Raw genomic sequence first — 16,215 nt, 5'->3', positions numbered from 1 at the left:
CCTCCACTGTGCAGTTAATTTTGCACAGCATGGCCCACTTCTGGGGTCCCCCGGTAGCTCTTCCCTGCATCGTATTACCTTTCCGGGCGTGTTCCCGAGTTTAGCATTTGCATCCATACCCTGTTTCCCCGAAAATAAGACCTAGCGTGATTGTCGGTGATGGCTGCAATATAAGCCCTACTCTGAAAATAAGACCTACAAGGACTTTAACTAGGGCTTATTTGGGGGGTAGGGCTTATATTGCAGCCATCACCGACAATCACGCTAGGTCTTATTTTGGGAGAAACAGGGTAGATGCAGAATGCCATGCTCAGCCCTGCCCCCCTGGTGCCTGCGTCATTGGATTTGATGGACAGCAGCAGGAGCCAATGGCTGCACTGCTATCAATCTATACAATCAAGAGCCGAGACAACGTGCAGAGGGGAAGAGCGCGTCTCCGGCGTGGGAATTACAGGGCTCAGGTGAGTAAAACAGGGGGAATGAGGGGCCAGTCACTAACAGAAGTTTTTTCACCTTAATGCATAGGATGCATTAAGGTGAAAAACATGAGGGTTTACAACCCCTTTAAGTCCCCTCCCTGCTGACGTCACAAGAATCAGTCCAGGCACTGCGTCATCCTGACAATAAAGCCTGGATCTGCCAGGTGCCGCCTGTACTGATACCCGTCTCAGCGAGCCGCTCCCCACCCCTCCACAGCGCAGTGCTCCAGTGAGCGGGGGGGGGGGGAGGGGGGGCAGGACAGAGAGTCTAACTGAGCCATCAGTGGATTTCAATCTAGGGATGCACCGAAATTTCGGCCGCCGAAACATATCGGCTGAAAATGCCCTTTTCGGCTATTTGCCGAAAGAGAAAAACGGCCGAAAATGGGGTGGGGCCTGGGTAGGGGCTCTGCCCCCCGCCACTGGTGCCGCCCATCATGAAAAGCTATATCATGCTATAGTGCAGGAGAGCCGCCTTCACCACCTGTTTGGTCACAGCGCCAGGAACATCGCAGCTTTCATTTCAATAGCTGTGTGTTCCCGGCCGCGCGCCGTCACGTACAGCCCCTCCCCCCTGTCCGGGCACTTTGATAGACAGATCACCCGCAGGATTGGATGGATGATCTGTCTATCAAAGTGCCCGGACAAGGGGGAGGGGCTGTACGTGATGGCATGCGGCCGGGAACACACAGCTATTGAAATGAAAGCTGTGATGTTCTTGGCGCTGTGATCAAACAGGCGACGGAGGTGGCTCCTACTCTCTTCTCTTCACAGGTTAGCTGCAATAAGGGGACACTCTGGCTGCAATAAGGGGACACTCTGGCTGCATTGTATCATGTGTGCAGTTTCTGACCATCTCCTGTACCACGTCCCCGGTCTCTGACCATCTCCTGTACCACGTCCCCGGTCTCTGACCATCTCCTGTACCACGTCCCCGGTCTCTGACCATCTCCTGTACCACGTCCCCGGTCTCTGACCATCTCCTGTACCACGTCCCCGGTCTCTGACCATCTCCTGTACCACGTCCCCGGTCTCTGACCATCTCCTGTACCACGTCCCCGGTCTCTGACCATCTCCTGTACCACGTCCCCGGTCTCTGACCATCTCCTGTACCACGTCCCCGGTCTCTGACCATCTCCTGCACCACGTCCCCGGTCTCTGACCATCTCCTGCACCACGTCCCCGGTCTCTGACCATCTCCTGCACCACGTCCCCGGTCTCTGACCATCTCCTGCACCACGTCCCCGGTCTCTGACCATCTCCTGCACCACGTCCCCGGTCTCTGACCATCTCCTGCACCACGTCCCCGGTCTCTGACCATCTCCTGCACCACGTCCCCGGTCTCTGACCATCTCCTGCACCACGTCCCCGGTCTCTGACCATCTCCTGCACCACGTCCCCGGTCTCTGACCATCTCCTGCACCACGTCCCCGGTCTCTGACCATCTCCTGCACCACGTCCCCGGTCTCTGACCATCTCCTGCACCACGTCCCCGGTCTCTGACCATCTCCTGCACCACGTCCCCGGTCTCTGACCATCTCCTGCACCACGTCCCCGGTCTCTGACCATCTCCTGCACCACGTCCCCGGTCTCTGACCATCTCCTGCACCACGTCCCCGGTCTCTGACCATCTCCTGCACCACGTCCCCGGTCTCTGACCATCTCCTGTATAAAAAATGTTTTTTTAAATATGTTTCGGTATCGGTTTCGGTTTTCGGCCTAGTGTATTTTTCATTTTCGGTATCGGTTTCGGCACCAAAAAACCCATTCGGTGTACCCCTAGTTCAATCGCTCGGTTCTCAGTACAGAAGCATCGGGTGACAGATGCAGCATTGGTCCTAGGTAAGAATGAATATGCAAAAAAAAGAAAAACCTTTACTTCGCTTTAAAAAAAAAAAAAATTGCACAAATCTAGGGCTGAAACGATTAATCGACATCATCGATAATAATCGATAATGAAAATCGTTGTCAACGATTTTCATTTATCGATTAGTTGGTCCGCACCATGCGATCCGCGGAGCGGTCCGTGGCTGCGGCCTTAGGAAAGGCCGCGGCTTCGGCCTAGCTCCGGAGCTGGCGGCCATCTTGGCACACCCGGCGGCGGTGTTGTAAATTGTAACTTCCGGTGCGGCTCCGTTGTAGTGTCATATTTTGCCGCCTATCACAGAATGCTACGATGAGGATGAGGACACTGAACATTGAAGCACAGGGATAAGGATGAGGACACTGAACATTGAAGCAGGTAGCTCAGGATAGGCACTACAAGTCCCAGCAGTGCAGAACCTAACACGGCACATAGCTCAGCATGGTTGGTAAATAATGATACTAGGTAACAAGGGAAGTATTAGTGTTATAACGCACGGCCCAGTGTTTGTGTTGTCTGTAACGTCACTTCCGTAACATTATGTGATGGTTTCGCTGAACCGTATTGCCGAAACTATGTTGGAACGCACGGCGCGAGTGTTTGGAACACTATGCGCATGCGCAGTACGCAATTTCTGGCGGCAACGTCACTTCCGTAGCATTCTGTGATAGGCAGCAAAATATGACACTACACCGTCACTGAAACAGCTGACGGCGGCCCTTTACCGCGCATGCGCCACTTCAATGCTATTACCAGCGCATGCGCAGGATATTTCTTTAGCGGCAGAGAAAAAGTATGGACTGAAGCGGGCGGAGACTTGCGGGCGGGCGGAGTTGGACAGACAATAACAGAAAAAAGGGGGTTTGCGCTATGGATAAGCTGCAAAAGAACGGTGGATATAAGAGGGCTGCCACTACTCCAGGCTCGCAACAAAAAGTTGGAACAGTATACCAATGTTATAAATACAGGTAGTAAAAGCGCTATTAAAATGAAATTAGTGGGTGTGTTTTTGTAAAATCTGTGCAAAGTGCAATGTGCAAATCTTGTTAATTAGAGGACTAATATTTGCATTATTGTATCTGCACAATTTAAATTCAATTGTGACAAGCGTTCTTTCATATATATATTTTTAATAGTATTGGCTTTTTTATTTAGTCATTGTGCACTCTGAGATATATATTCATCACGTGGTATAATTTATAGATCAACATTTGATAATTGATTCATTTTTACATTGTGCGTTTTTTTTTCATATTGTGCGTTTTTTTTTTTTAAATATGATTTTATCCGATTAATCGAAAAAATAATCGGCCGATTAATCGATTATGGAAATAATCGTTAGTTGCAGCCCTACACAAATCGATTCCATTTGTAGACGCTATACCTTTTGCGCAAACCAATCAATATACACTTATTGTTTTTTTTGTTTTTTACCAAAAAAGATGTAGAAGAATACATATTAACCTATATTGATGAAGACTTTTTTTACATTTTTTTTTATTGGATGTGTTTTATAGCATAAAGTAAAAAATGTATTTATTTATTTTTTTCAAAATTGTCTTTTTTTTGTTTTGTTTTTTTAATAGCGCAAAAAATAAAATCTGCAGAGGTGATCAAATAACACCAAAAGAAAGCTCTATTTGTGGGGAAAAAAGGAAGTCAAATTTGTTTGGGTAAAAAAGAGAGGTAGAGCAGCGCCGCTCTGAGAGTAGTATGTATATTAAAACATGGCTTTATTTTTAATTTAACCGCTTCAATACCAGGCACTTAAACACCTTCCTGCCCAGACCAATTTTGAGCTTTCAGCGCTGCCGCACTTTGAATGACAACTGCGCGGTCATGCTACACTGTACCCAAATGAAATTTTTATCATTTTTTCCCCCACAAATAGAGCTTTCTTTTGGTAGTATTTGATCACCTCTACGGTTTTTATTTTTTGCGCTACAAAAATTTCCTGGCACTCAGAGATTTCAACCTTTGGGCAAACGAGCCTAAAGACCCCATCGCGACTGCCTGCATCAATCAACTAGAAGAACTGGGTCTCCAGCAACTGATAAAGACTCCCACGCATGGGTCAGGACACACCCTGGACCTCATTTTCAAACAGAACATTGACGTCAACATACTCGACAACATAACTCTGCCATGGACGGATCACCACGCCATCAAATTCAAAATAGCTACCAACATCACCAATGAAAAACGGAAACCTGTAACAACAACGCACTCGACCAGATCACATAAAAAACTGTACTCCTTCAAATCCACTCTGTCCAACAAGATAACTACAATAACCTTAAACCACTCTACAGAGGAAACGCTCAACTCCCTGAACAGGGCATTGCTGCAATCGGCAGACTCGGTAGCACCAAAACACAGGGCTCTCATCAGGAAGAAAAACTCTGGATGGTTTAATAGCTCCCTCGCCTTACTAAAGCAAGAACGCAGAAGAGCGGAAAGAACATGGAGAAGAAATCCCACTGAGGAAAACCACTTTAACTACAAAGGTCTCACAGAGAATTATCGGAAAGCAATCTTCAAAGCCAAAAATGACCACTTCTCATATACAATCTCAACGGCCGCAAACCAACCATGGGAACTGTTTAACCACTTGCCGACCGCCGCACGACGATATACGTCGACAGAATGGCACGGGCAGGCATATGGGCGTATATATACGTCCCTGCCTTCCCGCGGGTGGGGGGCCCGATCGGGCCCCCCCCCCTGGTGCCTGCGGCGGTCGGTATTCGTTCAGGAGCGATCCGGGATGAGGGGGCGGCCATTCATTCATGGCCCCCCCCTCGCGATCGCTCCCGACAAATGGAAATGCTCCGTGACATCACTTCCTCTCCTGTAATGTAAACACAGGCAGAGGAAGTGATGTAATCTCTCCTCCGTGTCAGTATTTTTCGTTCCGGCACCGAGGAGAGAGGATCGGTGAGTTGCACCAACACGACACTACACAGTAGAACATGCCAGGCACACTCGCACCCCCTTCACCCCCCAATCACCCCCCCAATTACCCCTGCCCCCCCAGTCACAGTGACACCAATTGCATTTTTTTTTTTTTTGCATTGGTGTCATTTGTGACTGTAATAACTGTTAGGGCAGTTAGGGTTAGCCCCCTTTAGTTCTAAGGTACCCCCCTAACCCCCCCCAATAAAGGTTTAACCCCGTGATCACCCCCCGTCGCCAGTGTCACTAAGGCTGGGTTCACATTGCAGCGGTTTATGAGAACGGATGTGATTCGCACCGCACTGCAGTGCAAATCACATCCGATCTCTGTGCGATTCGAGTTCAGCCATTCAGATAGTATGGCTGAATTTGCGTCGCACCCGCCGCAAATTCGCACGGGACCCTTTTTTTGGTCCGCAGCAGAATCGGATCGCATGGGTGTTCACACCATGCGATCCGAGTTTGCAGATCGCACTGCGATATGCGAACTGATCTGGGGGTGTCATTAACATTTCACTGACACTCCCAGCAGTTCGCATAGGGCAGTGTGAACTGCCGCCGGGAGGCATGCGATGTGGGAACCCGCCGCGGATTCGTGGCGTTCCTGCATCGCTCCAGTGTGAACCCAGCCTAATAAGCGATCATTTTTCTGATCGCTGTATTAGTGTCACAGGTGACGCTAGTTAGGCAGGTAGGTATTTAGGTTCGCCGCAGCTTTTTATAGCGCCAGGGACCCCCATATACTACCGCATAAAGCCCCCTGATTGCCCCCTAGTTAACCCTTTCACCAGTGATCACCATATAACTGTTACAGGTGACGCTGGTTGGTTAGTTATTTTTTTATAGTTTCAGGGCACCCGCCATTTATTACCTAATAAAGGTTTAACCCCCTGATCACCCGGCGGGTGATATAAGTTTGAGGGTGAGATAAGGTCTGCGTCGCCCCAGGCAGCGTCAGGTTAGTGCCAGTACCGCTAACACCCACGCACAAAGCATACACCTCCCTTAGTAATATAGTATCTGATCAGATCTATATTAGCGTCGCCAGCAGTTTAGGTTTCCCAAAACGCATTGTTAGCGGGATCAGCCCAGATACCTGCTAGCACCTGCGTTTAGCCCCTCCGCCAAGCCCAGACCAGCCCACCCAAGTGCAGTATCGATCGATCACTGTCACTTACAAAACACAACACGCATAACTGCAGCGTTCGCAGAGTCAGGCCTGATCCCTGCGATCGCTAACAGTTTTTCTTGTAGCGTTTTGATACAGTCGCTGACAGCCTAGGTGCTTTTTTACCTGTGAGTCTCACTAGTGTACCCCTAAATTTAGGGGTGTCTACTTTCCAAAATGGGGTCATTTGGGGGGGGGGTTGTGCCATCTTGGCATTTTATGGCCTTCAAAACTGTAATAGGTAGTGAGAAGTGAAATCAAAAATTTACGCCCTTAGAAAGCCTGAAGGCGGTGCTAGGTTTTCGGGGCCCCGTACGCGGTTAGGCTCCCAAAAAGTCCCACATATGTGGTATCCCCGTACTCAGGAGAAGCAGCAAAATTTATTTTGGGGTGTCATTTCACATATGCCCATAGCATGTGTGAGCAATATATCATTTAGTGACAACTTTGTGTAAAAAAAAAAAATATATATATATTTTTTTGTCATTATTCAATCGCTTGAGGCAAAAAAATAAAATATTCAATGGGCTCAACATGCCTCTTATCAATTTCCTTAGGGGGTCTACTTTCCAAAATGGGGTCATTTGGGGGGGTTTTGTACTGCTCTGCCATTTTAGCACCTCAAGAAATGAGATAGGCAGTCGTAAACTAAAAGCTGCGTAAATTCCAGAAAACGTACCTTAGTTTGTAGATGTGACAACTTTTGCGCAAACCAATAAATATACAATTATTGACTTTTTTTTTTTACCAAAGACATGTGGCTGAATAAATTTTGGCCTAAATGTATGACTAAAATTGAGTTTATTGGATTTTTCTAATAACAAAAAGTAGAAAATATCATTTTTTTTCAAAATTTGCGGTCTTTTTACGTTTATATCGCAAAAAAAAAAAAAATCGCAGAGGCAATCAAGTACCATCAAAAGAAAGCTCTATTTGTGGGAAGAAAAGGACGCAAATTTTGTTTGGGTACAACATTGCACGACCGCGCAATTACCAGTTAAAGCAGCGCAGTGCGAAATTGTAAAAAGACCTCTGGTCATTGACCAGCAAAATGGTCCGGTCTGAAAGTGGTTAAACTGGTTAATCAATCAATGAATCCGGTGTGCCTAGAACCCCCAGAAAGCGAATCCCAGGATTACTGTGACAAACTGTCGGATTTTTTCATCGATAAAGTCAAAACCATCAGGGAAACAATTTGTCAGAAGAAAACATCCGACCTCAGCCAGCAAATACATAAAGAGGATGTCTGCACCAACATACTGCAGCCGCCGAAATTTTCACTATCCCCAATTACCGTAGACACCGCATGAAAAACATCATTAATAAACTGCGTGACAGTACCTCACCTATTGACATCATCCCCACAAAACTACTGAAAGAATGCTCCGACATCGTGGCTCCAACCATAACCCACCTCATAAACCGATCATTCCACGAAGGGATTGTTCCCAGCATCCTCAAACAAGGCATCGTCAAACCTCTACTCAAGAAACCAAACCTGGACCCTCAGGATCCAAACAACCGTAGGCCAATTACAAGCCTCAACGCCATTTCTAAGATCATGGAGAAAGCTGTAGTACATCAGCTACAACTTCACCTGGATACTCACAAACTCCTGGACCCGCTGCAATCGGGCTTCCGCCCGGGTCATGGAACAGAAACGGCTCTCCTCAAGATTTGGGATGACGCCCTCGAAGCAGCAGATGACGGAGAGCCGTGTCTCCTCGTACTGCTAGACCTAAGTGCAGCGTTTGATACAGTAGATCACAATACTCTACTCGTCCGACTCACAGAAGTAGCCGGAGTCCAAGACATAGATCTCCAATGGTTCGCGTCCTTCCTAGGAAATCGGTCACAGACAGTGAAACTAGGAAAATTCCTCTCCGAAACTCGGGCAGTCACCTGCGGAGTCCCTCAAGGCTCTCCTTTATCACCCATTCTCTTCAACATTTACATTCGCCCACTCCTTCAAATCATCAGATGCTCAGATCTCTGCTTCCACTCTTACGCTGATGACACGCAACTTTATTTCCGGATCAATGGAAAAAAAGATCACCAACAACAACTTGAAAACTGCCTCAAATCAATAGAGGACTGGATGACCACTAACTCCCTCCAGCTGAACGAATCAAAGACAGAGCTTCTTATCTTACACCCAAATCATAAGCCCGCAACCAAAACCTCCTGGTCTCCACCAACCGTCTTTGGGCAGACTATCTCCCCCAAAGACCAAAGCGAAGAGTCTCTGGGTTATTTTAGATGCACAAATGTCAATGGATGCGCAAATAGGATCTGTAGTCAGTGGATCTCACCACCTGCTGCGCATGCTTCGCAGACTCATCCCTTTTATCCCAAAGAATGACAAAGCAGTGGTAGTTGGAACAGTCATTAATTCACGACTGGACTACGCAAACTCGCTTTACATAGGATTACCACAATATCAACTTGCGCGATTACAACTGATCCAAAACATGGCGGCAAGGCTGATAACAGGAAAAAACCCTGGGAATCCATCTCTCCTTCGCTGAGGAGCTTACATTGGCTAACCGTAAAAAATCGGATCACGTTCAAGACCCTTTGCCTCACCCACAAATGCGTGCATAGAGAAGCTCCGCAATACCTAATGGAGAAAATAAATCATTACACACCAAACCGCAGTCTTCGATCAGCCAACAAAAACCTCCTCCTCATGCCCAAAGCCCGATATAAATCCAAGGGGGATCGGAGATTCGCTGTCCAAGGGCCTCGGCTATGGAATGCTCTACCAATCAACATCCGCCTGGAAGAAAATCACCTGGCTTTTAGGAAAAAACTCAAGACCTTACTCTTTTAGCAGATGATCAAAGCTCGCCACAGCGCCTAGAGGCGATTCAGTTCGCATTGTGCGCTATACAAGTATTTCATTCATTCATTCATATATGAATTGTTTTTTGCACATCTTTCAGTATTGGGGAGATTATCAATAATTATTTTATTTTTTTTGTTTTTTATATTTTTTATGTTTAAGGTATTTCTTTATTGATTGAATACTTCATCACATTTTTTTAGCGCAGCCCACTTTCATTTTTAAGGATCTACAACTTTTTTCGCCTTTGTCTTTCCCTGTATCTGTTACCCTATTTTTCAGTGATTAGCATTGGATGTATGTGAACTCTAGTTTGCTTTTCCAACAAAAAAACTCTTTACTTTGCAGTGGCTACAATCTCTTTAATTAATTAATTAACAGCATCCATTTTTTTTTTCCCCCTCAGCCTGGCTTCCGTCCTTGCAGTGTGTCCGCCATGGCTCCAAAGCGGTTACCCGTCATAAGAAGGCCATGCACTTTGAGAGGCAAAAGATTATGGCACTCACAAAGTATATTCCACCTAAACCTTCCAACGATGGGTGTTTCAAACCAAAGCCTAAACCTGAAGACACTGGAAAGGTAAATGTAAAATATTAAAAGATCTTCAGGTAGGTATGTAAAAATTATGCATTCACTTTCAGCACCAGGAACCCTAGTGTAAGGCTCCCAGTACTGTAGCTGCCCACCATCTTCATTTGAAATACTCACACTTAACTTTTCCTCTTTAATGCAAGCCCTTAACACTTCCATTACCACCCTGCTTCCCCAGCTCTGAAGCTGGCCATACATTGAAAGTAAAATAAAATCCCAAATTTTGTGTTGTCCCCAGAAAAGTAAATCTTCCAACAATGGGGACACTAGTTCTGGTGAGGGGGGGGGGGGTTCCCTTAACTTGCAGAGATTTCCTCTCACTTCCTGTTTGGCTATGGGACAGGAAGTGAAGGGAAATCTCCCCAATGGGACACTGATGGTAATAATAAAAATCTGACAGGTTATAACTCTCCCCTACTCTATCCAAAATGGGGAAAAAAGTACTTTTGCCTATAGTTCTACTTTAAAGTGGTTGTAAAGTCCTCCTCTGTGCAGTTTGGTCCCTCTTCGTTGCTTCTGGCCCCTCCCTCCTGTTGAGTGCCCCCACAGCAAGCAGCTTGCTATGGGGGGGTACCCGAGCTGAGTCACAGCTCCCTGTGTCCATTCAGACATAGAGCCACAACCCTGCACCGCCCCCCCCCCCCCCCCCTCTCTTGATTTGGCTGAATGATTTGGATTGACAGCACCAGGGGCCAATCACGCCACACTGCCATCTCAGCCAATGATGAGAGACCCGAGCATCCACGGCTCGTTAACCATGTGATCGGCTTTGTCCAATCAGAGCCAGTCACATGTAAGCACAGCCATGTCAGTTATCGGCGCTCCTCGACTCACACTGACAGTGTGTGGCAAGGAGAGCCGATCAGCGGCATCTCCTCACAGGGGGATATCTACACATGTAATCAGGGCACTGATCATGGGTGCACTGATTACAATATAGCACCACCAGTGCCAGCAATCAATGCCCACAAGTGCCACCAATTGGTGCCCATTAGTGATGCCAGTCAATGCCACCTTTCAGTGCTTCCCCCCTCAATGCCCATCACTGCTGCAGATCAATGCAGATCTGTGCCACTCATCAATACCCATCAGGACCGCATATCTGTGCCGCACATTAGTGCCCATCAGTGCTCATAAGTGTGGCATATTAGTGCCACCTAATCAGTGCCCTTAAGTGCCATCTCATCAGTGCCCACCAGTTCAGTCTGTTGGTGTTGCTTCATCAGCGCACATCAGTGAAGGAGAAAAATGACTGAGTTTCAAAATTTACTGACAGAAACAAAGTAAAAAAAATAAAATTATTTCAATATTTTTAGTCTTATTTTTTTACTAAAAAATAAAAATAAAATAATCAGTGATTAAATACCACCAAAAGAAATCTCTGTTTGTGTGAAGAAAATTATAAAAAATGTGTTTGGGTACAGTGTAGCCAGGCAACTGTCATTCAAAGTGTGCTGAGAGCTAAAAAATGACTTGGGAAGGAAGGGGGTATAAGTGTCCTGTAGGCATATATGGTTAAAGTGGTTGTAAATCTCAGACAAGAATTTAGAACAAAGCATATCCCTCTACACCAGGGGTAGGCAACCATAAAGAGGTGGAGATCTACCTGAATAACATGGGAGAAGTCAGAGATCACTGGGCACAGTGTTGCTTCCTCACACCTGATTTAAGCCTCTAATTGCTGTACTACCGTGTCTCAATCGTGTGCATTACAATGTAATCATGGGTTTAAATCAAGTACCTCACCACCTGTCAAACACACTATGATTGCTTTTCAGAGGAGCAGCAGTGCCTGCTGCATTTGTGAATGAGCCCTTGGTTGCATTCAGCAGTGGCACCCTTAGGGCTTGTTCACGCGTAAAGTTGGGGGGTGGCAAAACCCTGTGGTTGAGTTGCAGTTTTACTGTCCCCAATCCCTACCCCATTTAGGTGCCAAAGGTGTACACATGTCGCAGCAGGAATAAAGCCCCTTGTTGCTTTTGGCTGGTGCTACCGTCTGCCAATTGAGATCCATTCAAGTAAATGGGGCCACTGTGCAAGTGCCCTGCACCTGAATGCTTCTGCGGGATCCAAGGGGTTAAAGCAGGTGGTGAGAAAGCAACACAATGCTGCCTGCTTTCTCCCCTTGTTTGCTGGACTGCACATGGTTGCAGAGCAGCCTCATTCGCCTGAATGGGTCATGCTTGGCAGTTGCTACATCTACCAACCATGACAGGGACATGCTGCTGCGACGTGCACACCCCTAGCCACTGTGGCTAAAGGGGGTGCAGTTTGGGTGGGGGAGACAAAAACATGTCTTAACTATGGGGTTGTACCACCCCCCCAGACTGCAAATGTAAAAAGAGGAGATCATGATTGCAGTGTGAAACAATACACTGGACATAATAATATAGTGCTGATGTGCTGCATGTTACCTACATTGCGGTTGCAGTGCATCTGCGACTTTCCTGGGTTAGCTGTACTTTGCCATAGTCTTCTATTATATCATGCAGGTGTGGTGCACTTTCTGAAATCGCACCAAAACTCCTGTATTCAGAAAGTGCACTAAACCCGCAGAATATAATAGAAGTCTATGGCTAAATGCAGCAAACCTGCAGAGAAGCTGCAGGTGCACTGCACTTGGTGTGTGTAAACCGCAGCACATCAGTGTGAAAGCAGCCCTATACTACTATGCCCAATGTATTGCTTCATACTGACCCCTCTTCTTTCCTGCTGCTGGCACCGCTCTGGAGATATCTAGCTGGGATAAAGAGGTGGAGTGCAGTTGGTATCACTCCGCATGGGACAGGAGCCAGCACTGCAGAAGAGGCATTAACTTATGCGGCTCTTGCTCTCTACTACAGCTCCAACTTTACAAGTAGTCCCTCTGCATTGTACTCTGTGTGATGTTCCGGAATGGCAGGTCAGCAAGCCAAGACCACAATCTACCTGCCCGACATCTACTGGTACATCGCGATCTACAGGTTGCTGACTCCTGCGTTCTCTTGTCTTTATCCAGGAAGCTCAGTGCAATTTCTGTCTGATGCTTCGTGATCCCTCTATCAGCATGAAACACTACTGACAAGTTTTCCCAACGCCAAGAGAAAAATGAGGGAGGGTGATGGCCTCAGATCTGTTCTTGTGCAGGGGGTATGTCCCTGATGGGGGTGTGTCCCTTCCCTCCAGTCAGCTCCCAGAGCTTTCCTCACTGAGCTCTGCAGAGTGTAACTACAGCTCTCCGCCCATTTTTTTCTCTACTCAGACGAGCTTTAAAATTCAGCACTTTGAACAGATGTCAAAAAGAGGGAGCTGCAGATAAACCGGTACAACTTATGTCGGAGTATCTGATTTCATCTCTGTATCAAATGAGACCAGTTACTTTACTGGGTATAGGTAAGGGTTTGCAGCCACTTAAAGTGATTGAAGAGTTTCTGCCCTGTTGCCCATCTATTTTAGCAGTCCAGCTGACTACTTTTACCTAAATGCTGGGAGTGGAAATGTGACATTATGGCAGATTGGAAGATATCGCATGTATACCATCCATGCTTACATATTTTCCATCTTCTCCCTCTTTTATTCCATGCTTGCTTATTTTCCATCTTCTCTGCTTCTCCCCTGATAGAAGCCTTTGTTACTGTTACCAACCTTGAGCTCAGTTGCCATCACCTCATGTTCAGTTAGCGCCCCCGGGAGTGTAGGGGGAGTTTGTCAGCTTGAGGGCTCCTATCCCCTCCACCCCTTCTCCTTTTCATTGTTCACTAAAGTTTTAGCAGTTGGACCACACAGTGACATTGGTTGTTATGTTACAGGCTTGCATCCAAGTAACATTGTGCAGCCCAGTCACCTGCATCCTAGCAACCAATGACACAGTGCACCCTGGCCTCTAGCATCCTGGCACCGATGAAGAGACAGAGGGAAACTGGCATGCCCCCCCTGCATTTCTGTGACATTGCTTATGGTGGGCAAGTGCATGGAGCCAGAGACAAGTGTCATCAATCAAGACTCATTAGTTATGTCTCTTCGTTAGCTGCGTTTTCATTGTTTGCTAGGACATAGGAAGCTGGTCTGGAGCGCACAGTGTCATTGGTTGTTAAGATGCAGGCTGCTAGGCTACACAATGTTATGCTGTAGATGGCTGCCTGCACCATACCAACCAATGATATTGTGTGGCCCGATAAAATGTAGTGTGGAGCTGCCCTTGTATTAAAGTGGTTTTACATATACAGTATAAAAAGTGGTAATTGAGCCCTCAATTTCAGTACTGTAATAAAACTAATACATATACCCATCAAACATGGTTGGCAACTTAATAAAAATCTGTACACTATTCATTGCTTAAAGTGCATACGAAATAAAGAAATTGAATGCAAAATCTCAGTGTTGTAAACAAATCAAGCATAATGCTAACATACTTAACAAATAATAGTTAAATCCACAGTCTCAGCTCTGCAAATAAGTAATTATAAAGTGCATACACAAAGTCCAACTCAATCTACTGCAGCCACAACCCACTTGGCTTTCACACACTGTACGAGTCACCCTTTTACTTTCAGCATCCACTGTGCTCCATCATCAATTGAATTCACTACTCAATTTATTCTTTGACCCATAAAGCATAGGTCTCAATGCACTTGTTAATCCCTTTAACCCTGGAATAATGCTCCTTCTCTGCTCCGCTGTATGGACCCATGCACGGTTGGGTCCCTTTGAGAGGCTTCCATGTGGGAACAAATTTTTTTTTGTCTAAGCAGCAATCCACAGAATTTTAAGTATTTGGAGGTTGTTGTAAATTGGCAGTAGTATATTCTTTGCACAATTGTGCAGCCCAGCTGCCTGTGCCCTAGCTACGAAGGATGCTGTGCAGCCCAGCTGCCTGTGCCCTAGCTACGAAGGATGCTGTGCAGCCCAGCTGCCTGTGCCCTAGCTACGAAGGATGCAGTGCAGACCAGCTGCCTGTGTCCTAGCTACAAAGGATGCTGTGCAGCCCAACTGCCTGCGCCCTAGCGACGAAGGATGCTGGGCAGCCCAGCTGCCTGCATCCTAGCTACGGTGGGTGCTGTGCAGCCCAGCTGTCTGCACCCTAGCTACGAAGGAGCAGTGCTGCCCGGCTGCCTGTGCTCTAGCTACGAAGGATGCAGTGCAGCCTGGCTGCCTGTGCCCTAGCTATGAAGAATTCAGTGCAGCCCGGCTGCCTGTGTGCCAGCTTCGGAGGATGCTGTGCAGCCCGGCTGCCTGTGTGCCAGCTTCGGAGGATGCTGTGCAGCCCGGCTGCCTGTGTGCCAGCTTCGGAGGATGCTGTGCAGCCCGGCTGTCTGTGTGCCAGCTTCGGAGGATGCTGTGCAGCCCAGCTGCCTGTGTGCCAGCTTCGGAGGATGCTGTGCAGCCCGGCTGCCTGTGTGCCAGCTTCGGAGGATGCTGTGCAGCCCGGCTGCCTGTGTGCCAGCTTCGGAGGATGCTGTGCAGCCCGGCTGCCTGTGTGCCAGCTTCGGAGGATGCTGTGCAGCCCGGCTGCCTGTGTGCCAGCTTCGGAGGATGCTGTGCAGCCCGGCTGCCTGTGTGCCAGCTTCGGACGATGCTGTGCAGCCCGGCTGCCTATGTCCCAGCTACAGAGGATGTTGTGCAGCCAGGCTGCCTGCGTCCTAGCAATGAACCATGCTGTGCAGCCCGGCTGCCTGCATCCTAGCAATGAAGCATGCTGTGCAGCCCGGCTGCCAGTGTCTTAGCAATGAAGCATGCTGTGCAGCCCGGCTGCCTGCGTCTTAGCAATGAAGCATGCTGTGCAGCCCGGCTGCCTGCGTCCTAGCAATGAAGAATGCTGTGCAGCCCGGCTGCCTGGGTCCTAGCAATGAAGCATGCTGTGCAGCCCGGCTGCCTGCGTCCTAGCAACGAAGCATGCTGTGCAGCCCTGCTGCCCGTGTCCTGGCAACCAAGGTTGTTGCTGCTAGTGTTCTGGCACCAATGAAAAAATAATGTATAACAGGGGAACTGACAACTCTCCTCCCCGTGACAACAAACAAGCATTCTCAATCAAGACTCATTAGTTGTCTTCTTGCTAGCTTTGTGGTCTGACAGCGGTGGGGGAGGGGATGTGCTGACAACCACACTAGCTTGGCTTGAAGACCAGATAGATGGGACAAAACGTTACGTGCAATCAGAACAAAATTTAAAAAATACTTCTTTAAGCTTTGCCTGTTTATACCGCCTAACAGTTTGTTTAAAGGGACAGCACTCCAAATACAGTATTATCTGTTTCACAGTCTCCATTCGGAACTGGAAGGCTTTAACAAAGCTGCACAAATACTTTGGAAATGTACTGAAAAGGGTTGCTGAAATA

General features: G+C 47.5%; 1 protein-coding gene across 1 annotated transcript in view; it reads left to right on the top strand.

Moving 5' to 3' along the window:
* Positions 1-16,215, top strand: part of MRPL10 (mitochondrial ribosomal protein L10) — a 47,051-nt gene that overhangs the window by 2,117 nt on the left and 28,719 nt on the right. The window contains exon 2 of the mRNA XM_077459732.1: positions 9,718-9,890. Within this exon, the coding sequence (XP_077315858.1) occupies positions 9,718-9,890 (173 nt within the window). The remainder of the gene's footprint in view (positions 1-9,717; positions 9,891-16,215) is intronic.

This window comes from Lithobates pipiens, unplaced genomic scaffold (assembly GCF_037356315.1).
Source record: "Lithobates pipiens isolate NorthernLeopardFrog02 unplaced genomic scaffold, aLitPip1_a1.2 Scaffold_28, whole genome shotgun sequence".
NCBI classification, from domain to species: Eukaryota; Metazoa; Chordata; class Amphibia; order Anura; family Ranidae; genus Lithobates; species Lithobates pipiens.
Note: the sequence above shows the minus strand (reverse complement) of the source record. Positions and strands in the feature narration are given on the sequence as shown.